The sequence below is a fragment of the Talpa occidentalis genome, unplaced genomic scaffold, assembly GCF_014898055.3.
Source record: "Talpa occidentalis isolate TD23 unplaced genomic scaffold, MPIMG_talOcc4v2.1 talOcc4.6, whole genome shotgun sequence".
Taxonomy (NCBI): domain Eukaryota; kingdom Metazoa; phylum Chordata; class Mammalia; order Eulipotyphla; family Talpidae; genus Talpa; species Talpa occidentalis.
Genome location: NW_023604972.1, coordinates 123,936,378 through 123,949,056, shown reverse-complemented (window position 1 = coordinate 123,949,056; position 12,679 = coordinate 123,936,378). Strand labels below are relative to the sequence as shown.

The 12,679-nt window shown below is 43.3% G+C and overlaps 1 protein-coding gene across 1 annotated transcript in view; it reads right to left on the bottom strand.

The window, feature by feature from the left end:
• MTMR12 (myotubularin related protein 12) overlaps nt 1-12,679 on the bottom strand; it is a 61,591-nt gene that overhangs the window by 33,539 nt on the left and 15,373 nt on the right. Inside the window, exon 2 of the mRNA XM_037529051.2 lies at nt 2,269-2,329. Coding sequence (XP_037384948.1) covers nt 2,269-2,329 — 61 coding nt within the window. The remainder of the gene's footprint in view (nt 1-2,268; nt 2,330-12,679) is intronic.

Below are 12,679 nucleotides of genomic sequence, written 5' to 3'. Positions count from 1 at the left end.
TTTCAGGCAACTTCCTCAGACACTCAGGCTGCACCGCATGACCTTCTACTGCATGACAACACTCATTCTGGCTCCACAGACAAGGATGGGAGGAAAAGGGAGGTCAGAGGTTTGTGGGAAAAAAACTGTTTCCTCTCTTTTTTAGGGGAGAGTATTTCCTCTCACTGTGTCACCTTTCCTGCTCTATCTGCAGGCGCCCAGCCTACATGAGAAGCTGTATTTCCTGGGGGGAGAGACAGCACTTCTCTTCACAGTCAAAAAGAAGAGGACTACAGGGTAGAAAAGCACTCTGCTGCCTGGAAGGAGAAAAGTTCGTGAGGACTGGGTGTCTGGGTGAGGACAAGTAAAAAGATGCAGGGGAAATGAAAAGCTAAGTGTAAATACTTTGCAACAAAAAAGAAAAGCAATTTTCTCTTACTCCAGCAGCAAGCCATAATCCTTTCAGAATCTCTAAGATAGTTCTTCACTGTCTTTAAATTTATATTCTGCCTCAAAATTCACTTAGTATAACTTTCAATATGAAAACAAATAAAGGTTCCAGGCACTAAGACTACTGGGGACACATATCATGGTTTTTTGGTCCATCTGCCAATGGGTTAATTACTAAGGAAACCCTGGAAGATGGCTCAGTCATTCAGCCTCTGGAGAGCCATGCAGCTTGAAGAAAACAATGAAGTCAGAGTCTCATGGGGTTTTAAATTGTCCCAGAAAATGTGCTTCAGCTAAGTCCAAGGTGGAGGACATATGAGCAAGGCTTCCTGTGCTCTCGACTCCTGACTTTTCATAGTCTCTCCCCTAGATCAGGCAGATATCCGTGTTGTCCTGTGGTCACGCAAAGACGTGCAGTGGCTTATCCGACATCCAGGTGAGGTTCTGCATGCATGACATGCTGCATGGCAGTTCTCACCTGTGTGTGCAAACAGGCTTGAATCATGAGGGGCAGGAGCTGGAAAAGGTCTTAATCCAATCTAGGAAACTGGGGCTCAGAGAAATTAGCTGTGAGCTCATAGCTATACACAGAGAAGAGACTGTGAGATAATCTAGGGGATGAGAGAATGTGTAAGATTCAGCTAAATATAAAAGTTAATTTTAAAATCTATAACCCAAGAAAAGGAAAGATAATAGGCTATATGGATTTAATCATTATTAGAAAAATAATGATACTTTGATACTTAAGAACTGAAAAAAGTTTTATAGATTACAACATATTTACCAAAAAAGTTTGATCAGAAACTTGCACATATTCACATCCTCCCAATAAACAGGAATAAAAATAAAAGTACCAGCACAAAGGTTCTTGTGCTTTGGGGAAATATATTTTTAAAAAGTTATGGAAAAAAGCTTTTGGGATTAGAAAAAAGAAAGTGGAAGAAGAACTGAAAGCAAAGTTCTCAAGATATCCCACCTATGGAAAAGATATACTATCAAATAGTTGGTTTCTGAAATCAGAAATAATCACACTTTGAACTAAATAAAATAAAAATTTTGGACTATAAAACCAATGAGTGGATCCCAAAGGCAGGGGGGAAGGAGGCAAATCAGCACGAAGACGACAATGGTATGGTGGCAGGTAGAACTGGACTTTTATTGATGACCCTAATCTAATATAGCACATGATGATTCTCAGTGATGCACAGCTGACATAAAATATTATAATGGAATGTTACTTCAATAAAAATTTAATTTTTAGAAAAGATCAAAATTTGACTTACACTATAATAAAGTCACTCTCTTCCAATTCAAAGACTTCATTAATCCAGGTTCCTGGTTAATGACCAGAGCTGAGCCCTGGCAGCCATGGAGAAAGGGTAAGCCACAGCATGCCTGGCACTGATGTTCATGTGCACAAGCAGCGACAACAGGTGAAGCCACTCCTGCTGCATCCCAGAGAAGCAGCTGCAGAGTTAAAGGCATCTACATTTGTGCAACAGGGAGTGTGTGGGCTCTGTGGTCACAGGGCCTTCCCTGACTAGGGAACAGAATACTGGACAGGGCCACATAAGGCTACCTGAAATAGGCCCCAATTGCTTGTGAAAGCGGTGAGAATTTCCCAGGTTTACTTAGAGGAGGGTGGAAGAAGAAAAATTCTTTGTAGATGTTGTAATTCTTGTTACTGAACTAATGATCTTGATAGTTTTGTTCAACTTATTATTGTTACATGCCATCTGGAAAAAAACAAAGGAATTTATATCTCGAGATACCAGGGATAATATAATTGGTCACTGTCTTTGAGCTGGACGTCAGGTATGAGGATGACATGACTATTACCTGGCAACAAGTGAAGAGTTACTTCCTTCTCTGCTACTTCCTTTTCATTTGTGTGAATTTCCTGAAAGAGAAGAGCAAGGGGAATTTTTTTCCTCATTAAAATGAAGTCATGTTTTCAGAATAAACATTAAGACACCATAAACCATGAAGAACTTTTGACAAGCTACTTACTTTTTTAGAAGTATTTTTAACTAAATGAAGATAGAAAAATTACAACAGACTAGTTCAACGTATTAAATAATGATTTAAGACCAGTCACTATCAGGTGTCCCAGGAGGAGGGGCAGGGATGGGTTCTGTCTGTCTGTCTATCTATCTATCTATCTATCTATCTATCTATCTATCTATCTATCTATCTATTTGTTTATTTATTTATACAAGAACCAGGGTACAGGCCAGATGCACGGGAGGGTGAGAGGATTCACCAGAGACAGAGCAGGGAACAGAACAGGCAGACTGATGAAGTACACTGCTGAGGGGAGCAGCGGGCGAGACAGGAGAGGTCTGCCCCACATGTGGGACACTCGCCAGCTGGCGGGGATAGAACCGGTGCTGCAGAGGTTGCAGACAGCTCCACAGCGCGGCGCTCAACCGCCTGCGCCACCAGGGGAGGCCCGGTACTCTCTATTTAAAAGTACAAATGCCATACAGCAAAGTCAGGCAGCTCAGGTGGGAAAGAGAGCAAAAACATTCCACAGAATGAATCCCCTCTTCCTCTAGTGAGCCTCCAGGCTCAAAAGCAAAAGATTATTATGTGATCTTGAGAGAAAATGGACATCAGCAAAGGACTTGAAGGTCAGCACAGGAAAAGAGGAATGCATCAATACTGGTCCATCTACTCCAGGGCATCCCCGGGCTCAGTACCATGAGAAGTGGTGTGGGACACATCACTGCCAATAAGGAATCAGGGTTCAGTGTCACTGTTTCTCAATAAAAATATCTTCAAGTGCCTCTATGTTGAATCCTTCAAAATAATGGATTAAAGCTAGGCTATAAATAGCTGGTTAACATAAAGAAGAGCATGGTGAGCCTCCTAATGAAATCTACCATACCAGCTATGAAGTTTTCTTGCCAAAATATCTGCTCAACATGCATGAGCTCCTATGGTAATCTACCAATTCATAAGAAACACTGGGACAGAGGAGCATGTTAAATAACACCATGGGGAAGCAATCAGTCAAATCCTCACTGTGGAAAATTCTATAAGACACAAAAAGTTTTGTCAATAAAATAGAATTTTGTTTCATTTTTGGTAGAAGATTCTGGGAGGTATGAGTTTTCTGCATGTGCTCATTCAGACTGAAATTTGTTATTAGAAGAAACTTGGGTACAACTGAAGCAGAAAAAGGATGGGTACAACCCATGCTGAAGTGGAAGGAAAAAGCCCTGGCTTTTGCAGGGAGGTCACTGGGAGCGTGGTCTATTTTGGAGATGACTGCAATTTCCATCCCAGGAGATGATAATAAACGGAGTTTATGAGACATGTTTCTCAAACTCCAGAAGTGTCAGTTCACCTGGGGTGGCTGTTACCTCTACAAACTCTCAGGTCCTACCACAGGCCTGAGAGGGCAGGGGATAAGCTGGGCCTCTGGCCTTGTAAAAAGCTCCCCAGATGACTGATGCAGTGCTCCAGGTTACACATGAGGGGCTGCTCTTGCATGAGTGCCATGAGTGTTTTGGTAATTTAGAAATTCGCATCGAGAGTTCTCATCATCTATCACTGGCAAAGAGCTAAAGCACAATTATTTTTGACAGGTATGTCATCTTTCTCTGAGGAGAGAGCAAAGCTATTCATTAAATTTAATCAGCTGTTAGAACACTCTAGCATCATTTTGACTAGTGCTCAAAAGCCAGAGTGGAGACTGCCCTATTGTTACTTCTGCTGACGTTATCTGCTGACAAAAAACGTATACTATCCAAACTACCTACAACACATCAATCCTTTGCAGTGGTCAGTGGAATTCTTCTTTTACAGTTCATAAACAAAACAATCAGGAGACACCTTGTAGGAGTCTGTCCTACCAAAAACTTCCTATCCCCAGACATGTGCTCTTTATCCCTCATCCTCCTGGAGTGAACCCTGCTCCCTGAGTTGCTGACTGGAGAAACATACAGGAGTCCACAAAGAGTTAATCATTTAACCTCCCCTATTAATTCAGGTGAAGGTCTAGGAACAGCTAATCAAACTGGCTTCTTAAACTCAGACTTCCCACACACATGGGGAAGCTGAGAAAGCTGTGGTTTTGTCGAGAAGGAGACCCAAGAAGAGGATCTGTGGAAAGAAAAACCAACCCCCAAACACACAGACAGTAATGGTCTGGACCCTCAATGCTTTCCAGGCTTTTATGAAGTCTAATTCATGGCCTGCAGTTTCATGGGTCACACCTCTGTCTTTATAGTAAATCCCCTTGGTTAGCAATTTTTAGTTACAGTGGACTTCTGCTGGTCATCACGAAGGGTATGACTGACTTAGGTCTACAGAATTAACAACACAGTGGGCCTCCCTGGTGGCACAGGTGGTTGAGCGCTGCACTGTGAGGCTGTCCACAGACTCTGCAGCATGGGTTCGATCCCAGCCGGCCGAGGTGAAACTCACATGGCACAGCAGACCTCTCCTGTCTCGCCCGCTGCTCCCCTCAGCAGTATATTTCAGTCAGTCTGCATGTTCTGTTCCCCGCTCTGTCTCTGGTGGATCTTCTTACCCCCCACACCTCTGGCCTGTACCCCAGCTCTTCTATGCATAAATAATGAATCTTTTTTAAAAAATTAACAACACAGGGCCTCCCCAGTGGCGCAGCGGTTGAGTGCTGGGTTGTGAAGCTGCCCACAGCCTTTGCAGCGCTGGTTCTATCCTCGGCTACTCCCTGGCCACCAGGGGAGGGTCCCACATGGCGCACAGACCTCTCCTGCTGCCCGCTGCTCCCCTCAGCAGTGTACTTCGGTCCTTCTGCCTGCTCTGCTCCCCACTCTGGCTCTGGTGAATTCTCTCACCCTCCCACGCTTCTGACTGTACCCAGTGCTTGTATAAATAAATCTTTAAAAAAAAAAATTAACAACACAGAAACCAGAGATGCAAGGGTCAATTGAGGCGACATGTCAATATGTAATAATATATCCAGGGTCAGAAGATTAGGAGCCAACGGCAGAACTACCACTTCACAAGGAAGACTGGCAGGAAAGCGTCAAATGCCAGATCCAGCATGTACTGACTCACTTTGGGGAGTTTCAGTGGAGTTAGTATGCCTCATAGGGTTTTGCCATTATTCAGCTGCTAAAACCCCTCATTCATGGCTTTCCTTGGCTGCTCCCACCACATTCCTTACATTGACCTCCATTCCCACCCCCTCACCAGCTAAAGCAGAAACAAGAGAAAATACAGGAAAAAAGAAAAGTTCCCATATCATTCTTCCTTGTCATTTCCAACTGAATCATGTATGGTGTGTGCGTGTGTGTACATATGTCTTTTTTTTTTAGAAGCAGAGGCTGATACTAGGCTTCCAAAGGTAGTTAACATTTGTGTATGGAAATGGAGGAGACTTAAAAGAGATAGATAAAGATCATTCAAATGAAACTTCTTTTTTTTAAAGACTTATTTATTTATGCACACAAGAGCTGGGGTACAGGCCAGAGATGCGGGGGGTGAGAGGATCCACCAGAGACAGAGTGGGGAGCAGAACAGGTAGACTGACCGAAACACACTGCTGAGGGGAGCAATGGGTGAGACAGGAGAGATCTGCTGCGCCATGTGGGAAGCAATCTCCAGCTGGCCAGGGATTGAACTCACGCTGCAGAGGCTGCAGATTGCCTCACAGTGCAGCGCTCAACCCCCTGAGCAACCAGGGAGGCCCTCAGATGAATCTTTACCAAGTACAAGGTAAAAAGGAGCACAAGGAGCAGTGGGAGAAGAGACAACACCAACACATTTACACAATCACAACAACAGTCAGATGCTATTACAAAGGGGCTGGCTTGGGCATAGAGGAGCACAAAAGGAGGACACTGGTAACTGCACGGAGAGCAACAGAGGGAGGAGAAGGGAGGGTAGACTACTCCTTCTGGGGGAGCGCTAGTGAGGGTGTGCAGCAGTCCAGCAGACGGACAAGCGGGAGAAGGGGAGAAAAGAGAAGATGCTGTAAGAACAGAGGCAAGTAATTCTACGAGATGTGCGATATGGCAAGCATCAGTTTAAAGGAATCATATTAAGGAGTTTGAGCTTTATCCTGTGGCCAATGCAGAGCAACTGAAGGATTTTAAGCAGGGGAGTAAATTTAGCACAGAGTATTTACTACCCCCGATAAACATCTTTCAGGAAAAGGACAGGACTAAATCAGGCACCTGGGTGTCTTCCAGCCTACAGAGCTATCAAGTAGATCTTGCTATCAGCAACTGTCCTGGCCTCAGGGTCCCATCTAAAAGAATGGAACGAGATGACTGCCAGTCTGAGAGAGCTCCACAGCACACCTGTGCAAGGTCAAATTCGAGACATGGAAATGAGCCAAATACATGTGCCCTCAAAGGAGGACTTTTCCCTATCTGGAAACTGTAAAGGAAGACCCATGAAGAGCCATTCCAGAAATATGAGTATCATTGGCAGAAATATGAGTATCAACCTACGCAAGCCCCTTCTGGAAGAAAAACGGTAAAGGCTGCAGACCTTTCCCTACTCTCATCTTTGACAAACGTCCCAAAAGCTAAGTACACGATTTTCATTTTTAAAGTATTAATTCTTTTGCTGAGCATAATTCCTTCTAGCTCCATCCACGTTGCTGCAAATGGCATGAGTTTATCTTTTTTGATTGCTGAATAATATTCCATTGTGTATATATACCACATCTTCTTGATCCAGTCATCTATTTTTGGGCATTTGGGTTGTTTCCAGGTTTTACCTATTGTAAATAGTACAGGGGACTGTGGTGATGGTGCACAGGTGCCTTGGGGAAGGAAATTCTATGGGGACTCAATCTGAGGGGGTGGGGGGAAGCAAATATTGTCTTAAAAATGCTTTAAAATGATAAATGTTAAAATAAAAAAAAAAGTACTAATTCTTCTCCTGCCCAAAGATAAGGTTAAATACATTTTGTTATTGGCAACAAGTTGCTGATCAAAATTTTATCTGATAAAAGGGAAAACCCACAAAGTGGCTAAGTCATTGAGGAGCCACATATTTTATGAAATATGTGGTAAATTTCAACACTGTAGGGAACGGACAGAAAAACCACCAAGATTCCTAACAGTGCTCAGCTTTCTACGAAATTGCCGCTGCTCATCAGACTTCCTTCAGCACTGCTCCCAGGGAAAGGAGAGGTCAGACCAACACAGTAAGCTGGACAGTGTGGTGAAAAGCCAGCCGCTAAGAAAGAGCAACCTAGTCACCGAATGCATGTGAACCCCAGCCTCAGTGGCCACTAAGCGCGTTATAACAAGATGTTATTCATCCACAGAACACACAGCAACCGCACTTATTTGGAACACTGCTGAAAAATCATAAAGTCAAAAAGACTTCGAAGCAGTGGACACAGATGTGTTCAAGTTTGTGCACAGAGATCAAAGCCCTCCACAAGCTGTCAGTCTCAGCTTCCACTTCAACTGCACACTTGTAATGACACTTCGTCAGCTTCTACAATGTGCCAGGTAAGCTTTCTTCATCAGTATCTCATTAATCCTCACAACTCTAGTAGGTGTGTATTGCCCATTTTACAGATGAAGAAATCAAGGCTTAAAGAGGCTGAGTTACTTTCCTTTTACAGGATGTAAGTTGCTAACCAAGAGTTCAGTCTAAACCTCAATGAACTCCAGAGCCCACGAGCTTTGCTGCTGAGTGCTAGTTCTAACAAACTATCCCTCCAGGTGCCTACTACCAAAATGATTAGAACAAATTAGGCAAATTCCTTGAAGAGAACTGCGCTTCACCATACAAGGACTTGCCACACAGAGGACAACAGCATGTGAAAGCTAAAGGCAGCTAACACTCCCGAGAATCTGCTCGAAGGCTTGAAAGCAGCTTGACTGTTTTCATGCCACTGGATACGAAAAACTAAATTCGCTCATTTCTTACCAAATTAACATTCAGAACACACATTTTCTCAAAAGTGAGATGGCCCTCCGGCGCCTCAGAAAAGGCAGAAAAAGGGAAGGTCCTGCCAGAACACAAGTAACCTTGGAAAAAAGGGGGAATTCTACAATGAAGCTCTCAGAGGCCAAAATGCTTATAAATGTTCACATCAACCCTTGACCCTTCAATGCTTATAAGGGCTTTGAATCAAAAACTCTAATTGTTACTTCATTTCATGGAGCCAGAGAGGCAAATTCCAACAGAGAACCTCCCTGAAGGTTCCAAAACACAATTCCTTCTGATTGCACTTGGCATCAAAGTGCTAAAAGGGCAGAAAACAGACATTTTATTTCCTCAAAATCACTCTATGTCTCTTAAATGTGTATGTCATACTTTGTTTTCTCTGCTAAAATAGAAAATCTGAGGGAGAAATTGTATTTGTATCACATATTAAGTGGGAATTCATGTGTATCTATGAATAAAATTTACTGTTTAACTGAAAGTTGTATTTTTAACACAGCATAGTGCTAATGATTTAAGGTTTGTCTTTTCCCGTGTTTCTCCAAACTTCTCTCTGTACATGTAATGAAAATAAAAATAATACGGACATGGTATCCCAATGCAAATCCTGCTCTGGGACCTTCAGACATGACCTTGGGCAAGTCATTTAAGTTGACTGAGTTTCAGGTTCCTCCTGTAAACTGAATGATACTACCCAATAAATGGACTGGAGAGATGTGTGTCTACTTTGGCACACGTACTCAGTAAGTGGAAGCTGTTATAAGGGTTGGATATGGCAGTATCTGTGTTTCTTGATTGTTTTTCTTTCATTTTCTTCTCCTTTCCTTTAATGAGTAAACAAATAATTCAATATACCACTTTAGAGTTGCAATTATTCAAGATTCTCTTACATGAGTACAGTATTTTCTACTTTTCCCTCAGCTCTGTTTCCCACATTAAGTTAAATTAACTATTCAAGAGGCTTCTTAATTCTTTTTTTCCTGAGGTTCAGAAACCCCTGCAATTAATACCTAAGTTGGTTCTTATTCCATAAGACTTTGACCACACAAGACCACCTGAAGTCATGGAAAAAAACAGCATTTTTCTAATAGGATTTGATTTCCAGAAGCCCACAATGACTTAGGTATCACCATTTTGTGTCTTCTGCAGTAAAAGTACCTTGAACCTACTACAAGACCAAATAAATGAGTTTCTTAGGAGAACACCATATCCCGGGAAGGGACTGCTCAGACACACAGCACAAAAGGGAAGCTTTCTCAACTGCTGGTTTTACTGAAAGTACATTAAGGCACTGAAAGTTGGTTAACAAATTGAAATAAAAAACCTAAACTAAGTACTGGAATTCAAAGAACCACAATGTATACAATTAGCACTAATAGCTAGCCCTTCCTTGGTAAACATTTCAAAAAAATTATAAATATACATTATCATAATTCTCACAGGTAATTGACTCAGGAAAAAAGTAAGTACCACCATAACCATCAACTCCATCCCCACCCCCAATCAAAATATACAACAATCCTGAGAAGAGGATAACCTAGAAGATTCTCAGAAATCAGGGGATACAAAGAAGGAAACCATTCCCTCAAAAAAAAAAAAAAAACGGGCCTCCCCGGTGGCGCAGCAGTTGAGCGCTGGGTTGCGAAGCTGCCCGCAGCCTCTGCAGAGCCAGTTCAATCCCCGGCCACCGGAGAAGGGTCCCACATGGCACGCAGACCTCTCCTGCCGCCCGCTGCTCCCCTCAGCAGTGTACCTCGTCCTTCTGCCTGCTCTGCTCCCTGCTCTGACTCTGGTGAATTCTCTCACCCTCCCGCGCTTCTGACTGTACCCAGTGCTTGTATAAATAAAATAAATAAATCTTCAAAAAAAAAATCACTTTAATTGAATTTTTTCTCATTTGGTTTTCAGAAGGCATCTGCTTGCGTGGTGGGGACAGACTGGAGATTACTAATGGCTGTGTCCCATAGCTCCTTCAACCTGCGTTTTACAATAGCTTCTCAAACTCCACGAGAAAAACAAGGGAGAACTAAGAACTATGGAGGTAGCATTTCAGTGTTTTTCAGAAAGAGGAAAGAGTTGCACCACCCATCATTGCTTGCTGATGGGGGGGGGGGAATGGAAGAGAGGGGAAGTGGTTACCAGTAAGAGCTCAGAATAGCCCACATCTGGATGTGTCAAGCTGGATCTTGAAGGGGTTATAGGATATGATGCAGTCCCCACAGGTACACCCTACTCCTGATCACACTGGGCTCTGAATGTGTAAAAGCTGATGTCTTCATGGGGTATTATCTTCAGATCAATGATTTAAGGAGATCCAATTTGACCTTTACAATTGGATGAGCTAAGTGTAACCTCTTCTTTAGCGACATTACAGATTAGTATGTCACGACTCAGGAGTCGCTCATGAAATGCAGAAATCACAAATGTCCAATCTGTGAAAAGTGGGTACTTTTTTATATTTATTTATGCATATAAGAGCCAGGGTACTGGACAGAGATGCAGGAGGGTGACAGGATTCACCAGAGACAGAGTGGGGAGCAGAACAGGCAGACTGACTGCTGAGGGGAAATACACTGCTGAGGAGAGCAGTGGGCGAGGCAGCACAGGTCTGCTGTGCCATGTGGGTTGTTCCCTGGCCGGCCGGGGATCGAACTCATGCTGCAGAGGCTGCAGATTGCTTCACAGTGCGGAGCTTAACCCCTTGCGCCACCAGGGAGGCCCAAGAAGTGGGTACTTTTAATGGTCAGTCTTTACTGAGGCTGAGATGGAAAGAGGGATAACAAACATTTTCAGGAGTCTTGTGTGTCAGACAGAACTAAAAGAGTTTTACACTTGCTAACTCACTGAATCCTCACAGCCAGCCTCGGAAGCAGGGTTATTACACCCACTATTATCTCCATTGTGCAGATGAAGACACTCAGCAAGCAGGTGGTGGATAGAGACGGCTTACTTTTTGTTCTTACACGATGCCACACTGCCTCTTACGTGGGAATGAAGTGGGAAAGGAAATGATTCACAAAGTGATCAGTGAATACCCACCTCAAACAAGAGCAAAGCAAGGTTCACAGAAAGGGCGCAGAGAAACCTATGAAGCCTGCCAGAGCCTATCACTGCCACCTAGTAAATATATCTGGAATCCATCTTCCTCTCTTTTCTTCTCTCCCTCTTTGCCCAGTGAATTTTGAGTAGCCACTGGACCTCAGCTGCTGTGTGGACAGTGGCAGATTTGGGTCCTGGGAATTGTTGATCCTCACGGTGGGAGCAGGAACTGATGTAGCTTCTTTTGATCTGTGGAGTAAAACTTGCAGAAACTGGATGACTCTGTTATTCATGCCCTTATCTTTTTTTAAATCTGAAACACACAGAAAGGTAGCATAACATTGAGGCTATATGTGGAAATAAGAAATGAACAGGCAGACAACCCCAGTCCTGACCTTACTCTTCATATGTTTATGCGGTTGTTTCCATTGATCCGGACTGCTGGGATGCCCTAGATTTGAAACCTGTACATGCCTCGGCTGGTGCTAGCTGTCTTGGCCATTCTTTCATGCTGTAAGAGCAAGTTTTGACCAAGCTCAACTAGAATAACAAGAGGTACTACGTAAAGTACATGGGTTGGTAAAGTACATTTGTTGAAAGTTTGCCTGACTTTCAAATGAATTTGTTTTGAGGCATCTTGGGGAGTTTGATAAAGTCTGTCATTGTGACCAGTAAAACCAGTCCTCCTTGATTATTAAAGAACCACACTTTTCTTTCCTACACATTGAATATGCCAGTTAACTGGTGTCAGTAATAAATTTTATCTCATGTTTCATAGCTCTTGAAATGGTACTGTGGCCAATTGCTGAATAGGCAACTAGCAGGGGGAGTGTCCGTTACAAGTTAGTGGTAAAGAAAAAGCAAAGAGCTAGTGGGGGAGTCCGGACCCTTCTCTGAAATGAGGTGACATAGTAAGAAGCTCCACCATCCCAGAGAATGGGGATGGTACAGAGGCACCTGCCATACTGCCCGGACACTGGCTAAACTGGCTGTGATCGTGGGAAACACCAGGCCTACTCACGGCTGGTGCACTCTTATACTCCTGCTAGACAGGCTTCCCCACTTCTGGTCTTTCTGGATTAACACCACATGCATGCTGGTTTCTAATGGAAGGCTCTCTTTTTCTAGCATTTTACAATGTGATTGAGCTTTCAGTGATGTCATCCATATTGAATGCCCCAACCTAGGTTTTCTATCTTTTTTTTAAAAAAGATTTATTTATTTATGCATGGGGTACAGGCCAGAGATGCAGGGGGCGAGAGGATTCACCAGAGACAGAGTGAGGAATAGAACAGGCAGA